General features: G+C 31.3%; 1 protein-coding gene across 1 annotated transcript; it reads left to right on the plus strand.

Annotated features, from left to right (window-relative positions):
- The first annotated feature begins 1,239 nt into the window (after positions 1-1,239).
- Positions 1,240-6,619, plus strand: LOC145047177 (uncharacterized). Its single transcript, XM_078995410.1, has 7 exons — positions 1,240-1,517; positions 1,797-1,878; positions 2,278-2,381; positions 2,556-4,140; positions 4,219-4,685; positions 4,767-5,460; positions 5,572-6,619. The coding sequence occupies exons 4-7, from the start codon at positions 2,557-2,559 to the stop codon at positions 6,349-6,351; spliced, it is 3,525 nt and encodes a 1,174-aa protein (XP_078851536.1). The 5' UTR covers positions 1,240-1,517; positions 1,797-1,878; positions 2,278-2,381; position 2,556; the 3' UTR covers positions 6,352-6,619.
- Positions 6,620-12,205: the final 5,586 nt, after the last annotated feature.

A 12,205-nucleotide genomic window follows, 5' to 3' on the forward strand; every position in this document is an offset into this window, starting at 1 on the left:
AGGGTGATGATGGAAAGTTTGGAGATTTTTGGGTGTGTTTGGTTTTATAAAATATCAAATTAAAATAAAAAAAAATACTTTGTTTGTGAGTACGAGCTTAAACTTTTATTTAATTATAACAAAAGACTCATAATCTAAAAGTTACTTTAGATAGATTTTGAGAGTTTTTAGTTTTTAACCTTACATAACCTTTATGTTTTATGTAAGTATATACACATTTCAAAAACTTATAATTATTTTTGCAAGCAAAAAGAAAAACTACAACTTTCAAGTTTGAACTATCTTTGCTAAACATACCTTGTGTTCTCATCTTTAAGATGGTGGATATACAAATAGAAGAAGCATGATGGAGAATCGTTTGCAGTGACTTCAAAGCTTGGACCATAACTTCTTGCTCGATGTTGTGCTCAAACAGAGGATTAGTCATAGTGTACGTAAGTTAACCTGGACGCCCTCGTTAGGAGAGACCATTCTTTCCGAAAAAATAATCATATTAAAAGTAATATGATAAAATGATCATATCCATTTGTTGTCCTTTGCTCCTTGGCCATCAATGTTCATTTTGCAGTTGCTCGCACATATGATTAGTCGTATTGTACGTAAGCTGACATGGACACCCTTGTTAGGAGATATTATTTTTTACGAAAAAATAATCATATTAAAAGTAATATGGTAAAATGATCATATCCATTTGTTGTTCTTTGCTTATTAACCATCAATGTTCGTTTGCAGTGACTTTAGGGCTTGGGTCATAGCATCTTGCTCGCACATATGATTAGTCGTAATGCAGGTAAGCTATGTGGAGATCCTCGTTAGGAGAGACCATTCTTTCCGAATAAAAAATCATATCATAAGTAATATAAAATAATCATATCCTGTTGTTGTCCTTTGCTTCTTGGCCATCAATGTAAGTGACTTCAGGTTTTGGGGTATAGCTTCCTGCTCGCACATATGATTAGTTGAAGTGTAAGTAAATTGATCAGGACATCTTCATTAGGGGAGATATTTTTTTCCGAAAACAAATAATCATATTTAACGAGATTAACAAAAAATAATGTAACAATATATGTTTGAATGAGGAGAAAAATGATAAAAATTTCCTCACTGCCTATAAAAATCTACCTATTAGGAAAAAAAATTAAACTACCAAACTAATTAATATATAGGCTTAAAATAATAATAAAATGTATTTTATTATACATATATAGGGTACCATAGGGGTGTTGTAGAGCAGGGCGGTGTTAATAACTCAATATCGGAAGCCATATAAAATCGTTCAAGTCTCTGTTTTGCTAGGGTTTTCTCTCGTTTCTCCATTTTTATGTCTACTTAAATTATCATCGATTTTGGTGGAATTGCAGCTTACTTCAGCAAAAAAACAAATTGAAGAACAGACGAAGCCGGAACCCTAATACAATTTTGCTCTCGAAGAACGAATTACACAAACGCAAGTAGATGAACATGTTGACAACTATGCTGGATTCTCTGATAATCATACCCGGTTTGCTGGTCATGAGGTCTTGTCGAACTACATTTCTTGATTGAAAGTTCTTTAATTTTCTATTTATTGTCTTAGTGTAAAACTAAAACTCACTAGAATGCATCTTCTGAAATGACATTGGGCCACTTTGTAGTTTAAATCTTTAAAATTGGCAAAATAGGATGCCATTATTAATCAAACTACATGAAACCTAGAACGTAGGCAGAAAAACTTCGGATTATAATGTCAGATATTGTCAATGCCCTGTTGCACCTCTTTAATTGTTGAAATTATTTGGTTTTGACCAAAAATGCAGGAGGAAATTGATCGGAAGTTAATGGAAGCCTTCTTCTTCAGGGATGCTCTTCCACATCACAAATTGGCTGACATTATATCTGGTAAGATTAAATAAAATTATCAAGGCCCTTCACTGTTTTTGTGAGGTCTGTTTATTACTGCTTACAATAACATAAAGTTGATATCTTTTGAACACTTTGAGCCATGGGACCTTTGAATTTTGGCATATAAAAACCTGAGGTTATTAGCTAATGATGTTTCTCAAAGGGCATATCGCATCACATAGCAAACATGATCATCTTACTTAACTTTTTTTTACCAACAATAGCAACCAAGTTGCATTTTTGTAGCAATATAGGCAATTTGTAACAAGGAAGAGTTAGGCAAGTTCAATGCGTAAGTGGTAGCCAATAAATGATAATGTGGCAAATACTAAGCGTATTGATCATGTTTAATAAATAATAAGGGTTTAATTAAAAAAGGTTTCTCATTTATTACAGGGGGAAGAAATACATTTTAGGAAAAGAAGAAGGCGAGGAATTTCAGTGACTAAAAACAAGCGATATCAGAAACAATATTGAGGGATCGTTGAAGTCAAAATCAGGTACATATTCTTGCATAGTTTGAAATTGTGGGTTATTTAGTTGGAATCTGTATGAAAATGTGAACACATAGTTTTTTTTTTAACAGGGTTTTGATAATGGTCTCCTTGTTTTTATTGTTTATTTGAATGCTCCTTACTTACTTAGGGTTCTTTATTTTTGTTTTTTTCTAACAGTATGACATCTTCAAAAGCAAGAAAATCTTCAATTGAGATAAACTTCAATGGCATGTTTGTGACAAGTCCATTTGCTTATGAAGGAGGTGAAATCAAAGCACTCGAAAATCTTGATTTCACAAGCATGGAATACTCTGAGTTTTCTGATTTCTTGAAGAAGGAAACAGATGCAGACTGCTCAGGTATATATTATGTTATTCCTGGAAAGGAATTGCATAATGGATTAAGGCTTATAAAAAGTGATTCAGATTTCAAAATTTTTGTTGATTATGGACATAGAAGTAAGCGTAGAATTGCATTATACCTTGAGCATTTCGATGAAGATTTAACAGAGTACCTTGAGGGAGTTGAAGATGTAGTAAACCACAAGGTGGATGAGAGTGAAAATGAAACAGACAGCATGAGTGAAGATGATGATGATGATGATGATGATGATGTCGATGATGATGATGATGATGACGATGAGAGTGAAGACACTGCTTCCATAGACCATTTATCAGCAGATGAAGTAGAACTAAGTGAACTTAGAAAGAAGAAAAGAGCACGTATCATTGAACCAATCATATTTGGTTCAGGGCGAAATAGTCTTTTTGATGCTGATGTCGATGAACTGTCGAAAGAAGATACTATGGAAATCGAACATGAAAGCTTTTTGAATGAGCTTTCAATGTCTTTACAAAAACAGACACATAATAACATCAAGAATGATGGAGTAAAGTATCCCAGACATAATCCTAGGACATATTGGAAACTGATGAAACCTATACTTGGTGAAAGATATGAAACTCCCCAACAACTGAAAGAATGTATCACAAATTATGCAGTTGCCAATGGTTATCAGATCTGGTTTGAAAGAAATGATCACATGAGACTTCTTGCAAGATGTTCCAAAAGAGCACATGATGATGAAACAAAATGCCCTTGGAGACTATGGGCTACATGGATGGGAAATGAGAAATCTTTTCAGGTAAAGTCACTTGTAGATGAACATAAATGTGCAAGACACTTCAAATCAGCTTCCCTTGTGAATTACAAATGGATTGCAAACAAATTTGCATCCAAAATAACACAAGATCCTGAAATCAAGCTAGTTGATTTACAAGCTGCTGTGTTGAAAAAATACAAGTGTCAGGTGAGTATAAGATTATGTCATAAAGCAAGAGCATATGCATTAAGTGAATATGAGCAAGGTGGAAAGCTACATTATGCTAAATTATGGGAGTATGCTGAAGAGATTAAGAGAAGTAACCCTGGTAGCACAGTCAAGATGAATGTAAAAGTCAACCCTGATGATGGGAAGACTTATTTCCAAGGTTTCTATGTGTGTTTTCAAGGTTTGAAAGAAGGGTGGAAGCATGGGTGTAGAAGAGTGTTGGGATTAGGTGAATGCTGTTTAAAAAGTGTTTATAAAGGTGTATTGTTATCTGCTGTAGGTAGGGATGCAAATAACCAGATATATCCAGTAGCATGGGCTGTAGTTAATGTTGAAAATAAAGAGAATTGGAGTTGGTTTCTTAAATTGATGAAAAAAGACCTCAATCTTGATGATGGGACAGGTGTCACTCTAATATCTAACGATCACATGGTATTGCTTCACCCTTTTTTTTTTTTTTTCATTATTCTTCAACACTTACTATAACAAATATTAACAATATCTTTATAGGGAGTAATTGAAGCAGTGAATGATGTGATGCCACAAGCAGAACACAGACAATGTGCCAGACATATTTATGATGATTTTACCGAAAAGTTCACTGGAGGGCAGTTTCAGCGTCTTTTTTGGGAAGCTTGTAAAGCGTCATTTCCTCAACAATTTGATAAAGTAATGGAAGAAATCAGAGTGGAAAATCCTGAAGCATATCAATACTTAATGGATAAAGACCCCTCTACATGGTCAAGGGTCTTCTTTCAAACTAATGTAGGGTGTGATGCTGTTGAAAACGGGATTAGTGAGTGTTTTAACTCACTAATCTTTGATTTAAGAAGAAAGCCCATTGTCACCCTACTTGAATCCATCAGAGTCATAGTAATGGATAGAATGTCAAAAATGAGAGCTGAATCTGAAAACTGGGATGATGATATTTGTCCCACCATTCGAAAGAAACTTGAACAAACAAAAGAGTTAGAAAGGTAACAAATTTTTTTAAAATATCACTACTCCCAAATATTTATATACAGTTTATTTGATGTTATGTTTTTGTTTTTGTGAAGGTTTTGGCGTGTGATACCATGTGGTGGATCTTTGTTTGAGGTAAAACATGGAGCTGATGTTTTCATGGTGGATGAAATTGGGAAAACATGTAGTTGCAGGACATGGCAATTGTCAGGTGTACCTTGTCCTCATGCGATTGCTGCTATATTCTACATCAACAAGCTTCCAGAAGCTTATGTTTCAGATTGGTTCCGGATGAAGATGTTGAATGAGGCGTACAGTCATCATGTGAAGCCATTGAATGGAATCAAAATGTGGCCTGAGACAAAAGGGGTTACCCCTTTAGCACAAAAGCCAGCTGTAAACATGTGTAGAAAAAGGGGGAAGTTGAGAAAAAGGAAAAGGGATGCAATGGAGGTGTATGTGTCAAGTGGAAGTGGGGCCATGGTGGCTCATGTGTCTGGTGGAGGTGTGGTGGTGCATGGTTCTGGTGGAGGGACAGTGGATAGGGAAGGAAGAAGGATGACTTGTAAGAAGTGTTTACAGGTGGGGCATAATGTGAGATCATGTAAGAATGAAAAGAGGGATTCACCAAGAAAGGAGGCTAGACAGGCTGGAAGGAAGAAGGTGATTATTGTTAGTGAGGGGGGAGGTGGTGGACGTACAGGTGGCAGAGGTGGAAGAAGGGGGAGAGGAGGTGGGAGAAAGGCTTTGTTTGGATCCGATCATTTGACGGAAGATGATGTCATAGGGGTAAGATGGTCTTTTTCCTTTTTTTGAATTTTGAATTTTGAATTTTGATGTATGATTATATTAGATTTGGGATTAATGTGTTTTGATTTTTTTGATATTGACATTTGATAGTGTGGTGATGACATTCCTCTTGCTGTTTGGCCACCTCTTGGAGTACCACTTCTTTTGGACAAACAACATGTTGAGGATGCAAAACAAGAACAAAAAGATGGATTACAAGTGAAAGACCAAAAGGGTACCCCAAATAAAGATGAAGGGCCTATACCCATTAAGGTTGAAGGTCCTCCTCCTATACCACATCAAGAAGATAAAGGGCCTATTCCAATTCAAGATCAAGATACTTCCCTAAATGAAGATCAAGAGCTTACCCCAATTAAAGAACAAGAACAAGACCCCTCTATCATAGGTGAAGATAAAGGGCCTATTCCAATTGAGGTTGAGGACTCTGTATCACATGAAGATCAAGAACCTATCCCAACTAAAGATGAAGAGCCTATTGTTTGTGAAGATGAAGGGCCTATTCCAATTGAGGTTGAAGTTGAAGACACCATATCACATGAAGATCACAAATCTATCCCAACTAAAGATGAAGAGCCTCCTATCTCAAATGGAGAACATGAACATCAAGTTCAAGAGTCTATACCAAGTAGAAATGAAGATGAAAAACCCATACTAGATGAAGGTCAAGAGCCCATGCTAGATGAAGGTCAAAAGCCTACTCCACATGAAGAGAAAGAGTCTATTCCTATTCTATCTCAGAAAGAAATGAGATTACAAGTTTCAACAAGTGAAAGGATAGGTAAGAACAAGTTGAGGAAAGGTAGTGTGGAGAAAGATGGGGAAGGAAGCAGCGGTATGGAGAAAGTACAAGCAGTGATGTTAGATAATTAAAAATTTTAGGACGTTATTTTATTTTATTTTATTTTTTTTTGTTTAAATAGGGACTTTTTTTTTTTTTTGTTTTTTTTTTTCTTATCATGTGAACATGTTATGGGTTGGGTGGGTGGGTGCCTTTGAATTGCTATTGTGGTTGTGGTGCCTTTTGAACATATGTGTATGGGACTTTTATTGCACTTGCAAAACCCTAGTTAGATTTCACTTGATTGGTTAGGGCAAATATGAGATTAAGCATTATAATTGAAAAGGATAAATTTCATTCTTTGATTTCCACATTAACCCAAAACTATCAAAACAAATTAAAATACATAATATCAAAACCAATTCTCTCGTCGGTCATCAATAGGCTATACGGTGTCATGTTCATTACCGGCGGTAAACATCGTGTCGTACCAATTTTTTCACAACCAGTATAACATTAGACTAGACGATTAAAGTTGAATGTTTGAGGGTTTGTCTATTGGGAAGCGTTTAAGCTACTTTATTTATTTATCTCGAGTAAATTACAGTTTTGGTTCCTATGGTTTGGTCAAATTCACACGTTCAGTCAAACCTTTAAAAATTTGACAATATACATCCCTGTGGTTTAAAAAAATTACACCGAACATCCTTAATACACTTAAAAAGACTATTTTACCCTTACTTTTATATATATTTCTTTTTATTTTATATATATATATATATATATATTTCTTTTTATTGTTTAATTTTTTTTTTATTTTGCCGCGTACATTTTGTTTTATTTATTTATATTTTTTTTATAATTTATATATATTTTTTAAAAATTTTATTCGAACATATTTTTAATGTTTTTTTTATATATATTTTGTCCGTTGATATTTTTTTTGACGTTCTATTTGGTTTTTTTTTTTATTTTTTTATTTTTTATTTTTTTATTTTTATTAATGTTTTGCTCGAATATATCTTTTAATGTTTTTTTGATCTTTTTTTTATATATATTTGTAAAGCTTTTTATAAATATTTTTGTTTAAAAAAATATAAAAAGGCTAGTTAAATGAGAATATGATTAACACATATTAAGTATATAATTATTTATTTTAATAGGGTTTTTGTATAGCCTAATCGAAATTCAAAACGTATGTCAATGGCTTCGAATTCAATTTTTTTAGTTTTATAATTTGTTTACATTTCGTTCCGAATGGAAAATGTTAATCAGAATTCAAATAACATAAACACATATGTCAATGTTTTTTGAGTTCATTTTTTTATTTTTAAAAATTTTGTTCGTTATCGAGTTATATTGTTTTCCAATTACTTTTTATATAAACTGAAATATTTTTTCGTATTTTAGTGAGTCTATCTATTAATTTTATTAAAAATATAATTTTATACCTAATCTAAATTTAATAATATTCACATTTAACAAACTTTTTATTACATTTCTTACAAAAAGTATAAACAAATAAAACGTTAAAAAAATAAAATGTATTAAAACAACATGCCAATAAACTAAAAAAAAATATTCAAAAAAATATCATAAAAATATAAACAAGAAAAATATAAGAAACAATTTTTTTTTGGTGTAGTGTTTGAATATACTGTTTAATGTTTTTTATATTTTTTTTCGTTTATGTCTTTATGATGTTTTTTTGAATATTTTTTTTTAGTTTTTTGGCGTATTGTTTGAAAACATTTTAATTTTTTGGATGTTTTTTTTGTTTATACTTTTTGTAAAAACTGTAAAAAAAAGTTTGTTAAATGTGAATATTATTAACTTAGATTAGGTATAAAATTATATTTTTAATAAAAATAATAAATAGCTCACTGAAATACAAAAAAGGGTTTTAGTTTATAAATAAGCTAATTGGAAAACCATATAACTCGAAAACGAATAGAATTTCTAAAAAAAATGAACTCGAAAACATTGATATATGTGTTTGAGTTATATGAATTCTAATTAGCATTTTCCACTCAGAACAAAAAAGAATTATAAAACAAAAAAAATTGAATTCAAAGCAATTGACACTCGTTTTGAATTTCGGTTAGCCTATACAATAACCCTATTAAAATAAATAATTATATACCTAAGTGTTAATCATATTCGCATTTAACTAAACTTTATATTTTCTATACAAAAAATATTAATAAAATGCTATGCAAATATATAAAAAAACAAAATATCAAAAAAACATTAAAAGATATATTCGAGCAAAACATCAACAAAAAAAAAAAAAAAAAACAAATCTAGAAAAACTATTTAAATAAAACGTCAAAAAAATATAAACAAAAAACATTAATAATATATTCGAATAAAATTTTTAAAAAATATAAAAAAAATGTATGCGGCAAAATTTTTAAAAAACTAAACAATTATATATATATATATATATATATATATATATATATATATATATATATATATATATATATATATATATATATATATATATATATAATCAAGATCAAATAAGAAGGAAATTTTTGGTAGGAAGGTATTTGTTGTTATTCATTAAAATTATTATAAAAATGAATCATAAAGATGTTTTTTTGGGAATTTTTTCTTGTGAATCATCTTACAAATAAATCATCTAGCGATTCATTTATTTTGTTCGTCAAAAAAATATGTAGAAAAAAACTTCTTATCTTCCTACCAAAAAATTTTTCTTACCGGATCTATATATATATATATATATATATATATATATATATATATATATATAAAAGAGAAATAAATATATAAAAGTAAGGGTAAAATGATTTTTTTAAGTGGATTAAGGATGTCTAGTGCAATTTCTTTAAACCATAGGGATGCATCTTATCAAATTTTCAAAGGTTGGATAGAATATGCGAATTTGACCAAACCACAGGGACCAAAACTGTAATTTACTAATTTATTTTTTTTGGTAGACAAAAAGATTACCACACTCCACTCATAAGTAAAAACTATTTGATAGGTAAAAGTTTATACGACGTCTACGTGATATTTTTTTTCATAGGTAAAATCTTTACCACACCCTTTAAGAATGACTTTTTTCGGTGGTTACCCTGATCGGAGTCCAAGATACAAGGTTGAGAGGGGAGAGAAGCCAAATAGCCAAATTTCGGTCGGTGAACCGGTGGGTAAGAAGAAATGTTGGTGGTGTGTGGCGATTCTTCAAAATCTATGCAGTCTTTCAAATAGATGGAGAAACCTTCGCGGATGTAAAGTTTGCTCAGAATACAAGACTGGTGGAAGTGTTGCTACGAAACTCCTTGATTTAGCTAACATAATCAAGCACAAGATTGCCGATGAGTAAAAGTTCTTCTACCACCACCATGATTTAAAATACATCATCATATACGCATTAAACCAGATAATTTTTTTTTAAAAGCATCATAATAGCTAATTCCTCAATACCTAGAAAATGCACTAAAATGGTGTTTGAGATTGTTTTTCAAATGACTTTTTGGTTTTTGACTTTTCCAAAAAGTAAAAAAAAAAAATTCAAAAAAAATGTTTGGCAAATAGAAAAATTCTTTTGAAAATAACTTTTTGCTAAGAAAAAAATGATGATTTTTCAAAAGTCATATATTTTTGTGACTTTCATAAATTACATTCAAAAGTCAAAAGTCAAAAAAAAAAAAAAAAAAAAGACAAACCGTTTTTAAAGACGACTTCTGGTTTTTATTTCATAGAGCATCTAGTTTGTTTGCTCATGCACAAGTGATATCTTATGTTGCTTGCATGTTCTCCTTGAGTCCTTCTTTCTACCAATATTCTAAACATGCCTTTTGTAAACTCTATAGCAGTATTTGAGGAATATTCTCTCACAACAAATCTTGTAGGTCTCCTAATAGGTCATGTGTTTGTATTATAAGTATATATTTTGATGGTAATAAAATCTGATGTATATGATAAGACTTCTTTTCTTATATCTTTGAGATTTATATCATTTTGTTATTGCTCAAAGTACTTTTGTCCCTATATGTAGGTGACAGTTACATACATGCATGGAGAATTAAAGACCATGGTGTCTACCAAGATAACAAACATATAGGCTTTTGAGCACATTTATGAAGAAGAAAACTCAAAATCAAGGTAATTTCACTTTCCTATGTCATCATGAATTGTGGGCCAAAAATGTCTTTCAATTTTCGACAACATGTAGCCTCGATATCTATTTATCTTTTAGCTTGAGGCTATTTCATGACAAAAGCAAGTCAATTTTGTTTATTTCTTGCATCTAATATAAAATATGATAATTTTTTGGGGATGTTGAATGGGCATTATGCTATGTACCCTGGAGAAGTTGAAAGGGCACCATTTTTATCTCTTGTTTACATAATTTAATCCCAAACAAGTTGCCCTTTTCGGTTCAAGTGCTCAAATCCCCATGATTTAATAAAAAAAATCTATTCGATTGATTGAACAACTAGTTTGCTTAATTTCATATGCACAAGCAACATGTTGCATGTTGCCTTTTTTTGAAAGCTTGCATGCTATGCAGAATGTTGATTGTAACTGTCAAACCATCTAATATTTCCCAAACATGCCTAATAAGGGATTTGTGGCTACTTCTGCTATAGTGGAATCCTTAGGAATATGTGTTACTTCTATTTGTATCTTGTTATGTTTAATAGGGAAAAAAGTGTCATAAAGCATTTATTAAATATTTAAACGAATATTTCATTTAGGAAAATAGAGGAAGCTCATGTATCAAAACCAACGTGGAAAGATATAGTGGTAGCTTTAAGTGTACCTCAGTACCTAGTGGCAAGACATCTTCAGATAGTGTTTATAATACATGGGACACGTGGATGCATAATATATACTAGAATTATACCATGTTTTTGGCTCTCCTAGGTTTTGGAACATTCCATTCACGAATCTAATTTTGCTTCGTGTTTTTGAGTTTTTGTGCCTATGAACTTGAAGTGTCATACTTGTGGATAATCATTACATCTGATTTTTTGGGATGTTTAGGCATAGGGATAAAATACATATTAATGAAAGTGAACTTTACATGAATCCATAATAATATCCTGCAATTTGATTATTGTTAAGCCCTATATTCTCCCCCATATTTCTAACAATGCGATTAATGATGGAAACTCAAGTTTATAATGCCATGTTAAGGTAGACGCCAACTTGATTATGAAAGAGCTAATAGGTTCTTTATTTAGTATGCAAGCCAAATATCTGTGTACTACATCATAAAATCAAGACTTATAATAGTATATATATTTTTATTATGTATTTTACTATTCTATAATGATGATTTTGGTATTTGTTTGAAGTGCGGCTTAATCTGTTGGACAGATGTTGTCAGGTATCACTGGACACCTGGTGTTTGGGGAGGGGGGGGGGGGGTTTATATAAATAGACATAGTATTAAATAATGTTTCCTCCCAAGGCCAACACATACTATGATACTAATAAATAAGTTGGGTGTATAACAATTAAAGAAATGTATGATGTTTTGTTTCCGATTTCTATGATTGTGTGATTCTTTCAAAATTCAAATCCTGGGATTGAACTGACTTTTACTTGTGCTTCCTATTTTTAGAAAGGATCTGATTCCATGCGATAGCCTTTGAAAATACTTCACATGGGGTACACATGACCTTCCATCTAAACATGATGTTTGCTGCAAAAATATCTGTAACAAAAAAAACCATATAAGAATAATCAAATATTTAACAACTCAATCCCCCATGCCAGCTTACATGGATGACTAAGCAGAGGCATAAGCTGTTCGTTTTAATACAAAATCAAATTATGATAATTTCTAGATTATGTAAGCATGTGGATTAAAAAGAAATAATAGTTAATATTATTTTTATACAGATCCAGAGACTCTAAATTATGAAGGATTCATGTAATTATACCTAATTGATCTCCTATAAT

This window comes from Lactuca saligna, chromosome 5 (genome assembly GCF_052625555.1).
Source record: "Lactuca saligna cultivar CGN05327 chromosome 5, ASM5262555v1, whole genome shotgun sequence".
In the NCBI taxonomy this organism is placed as follows: domain Eukaryota; kingdom Viridiplantae; phylum Streptophyta; class Magnoliopsida; order Asterales; family Asteraceae; genus Lactuca; species Lactuca saligna.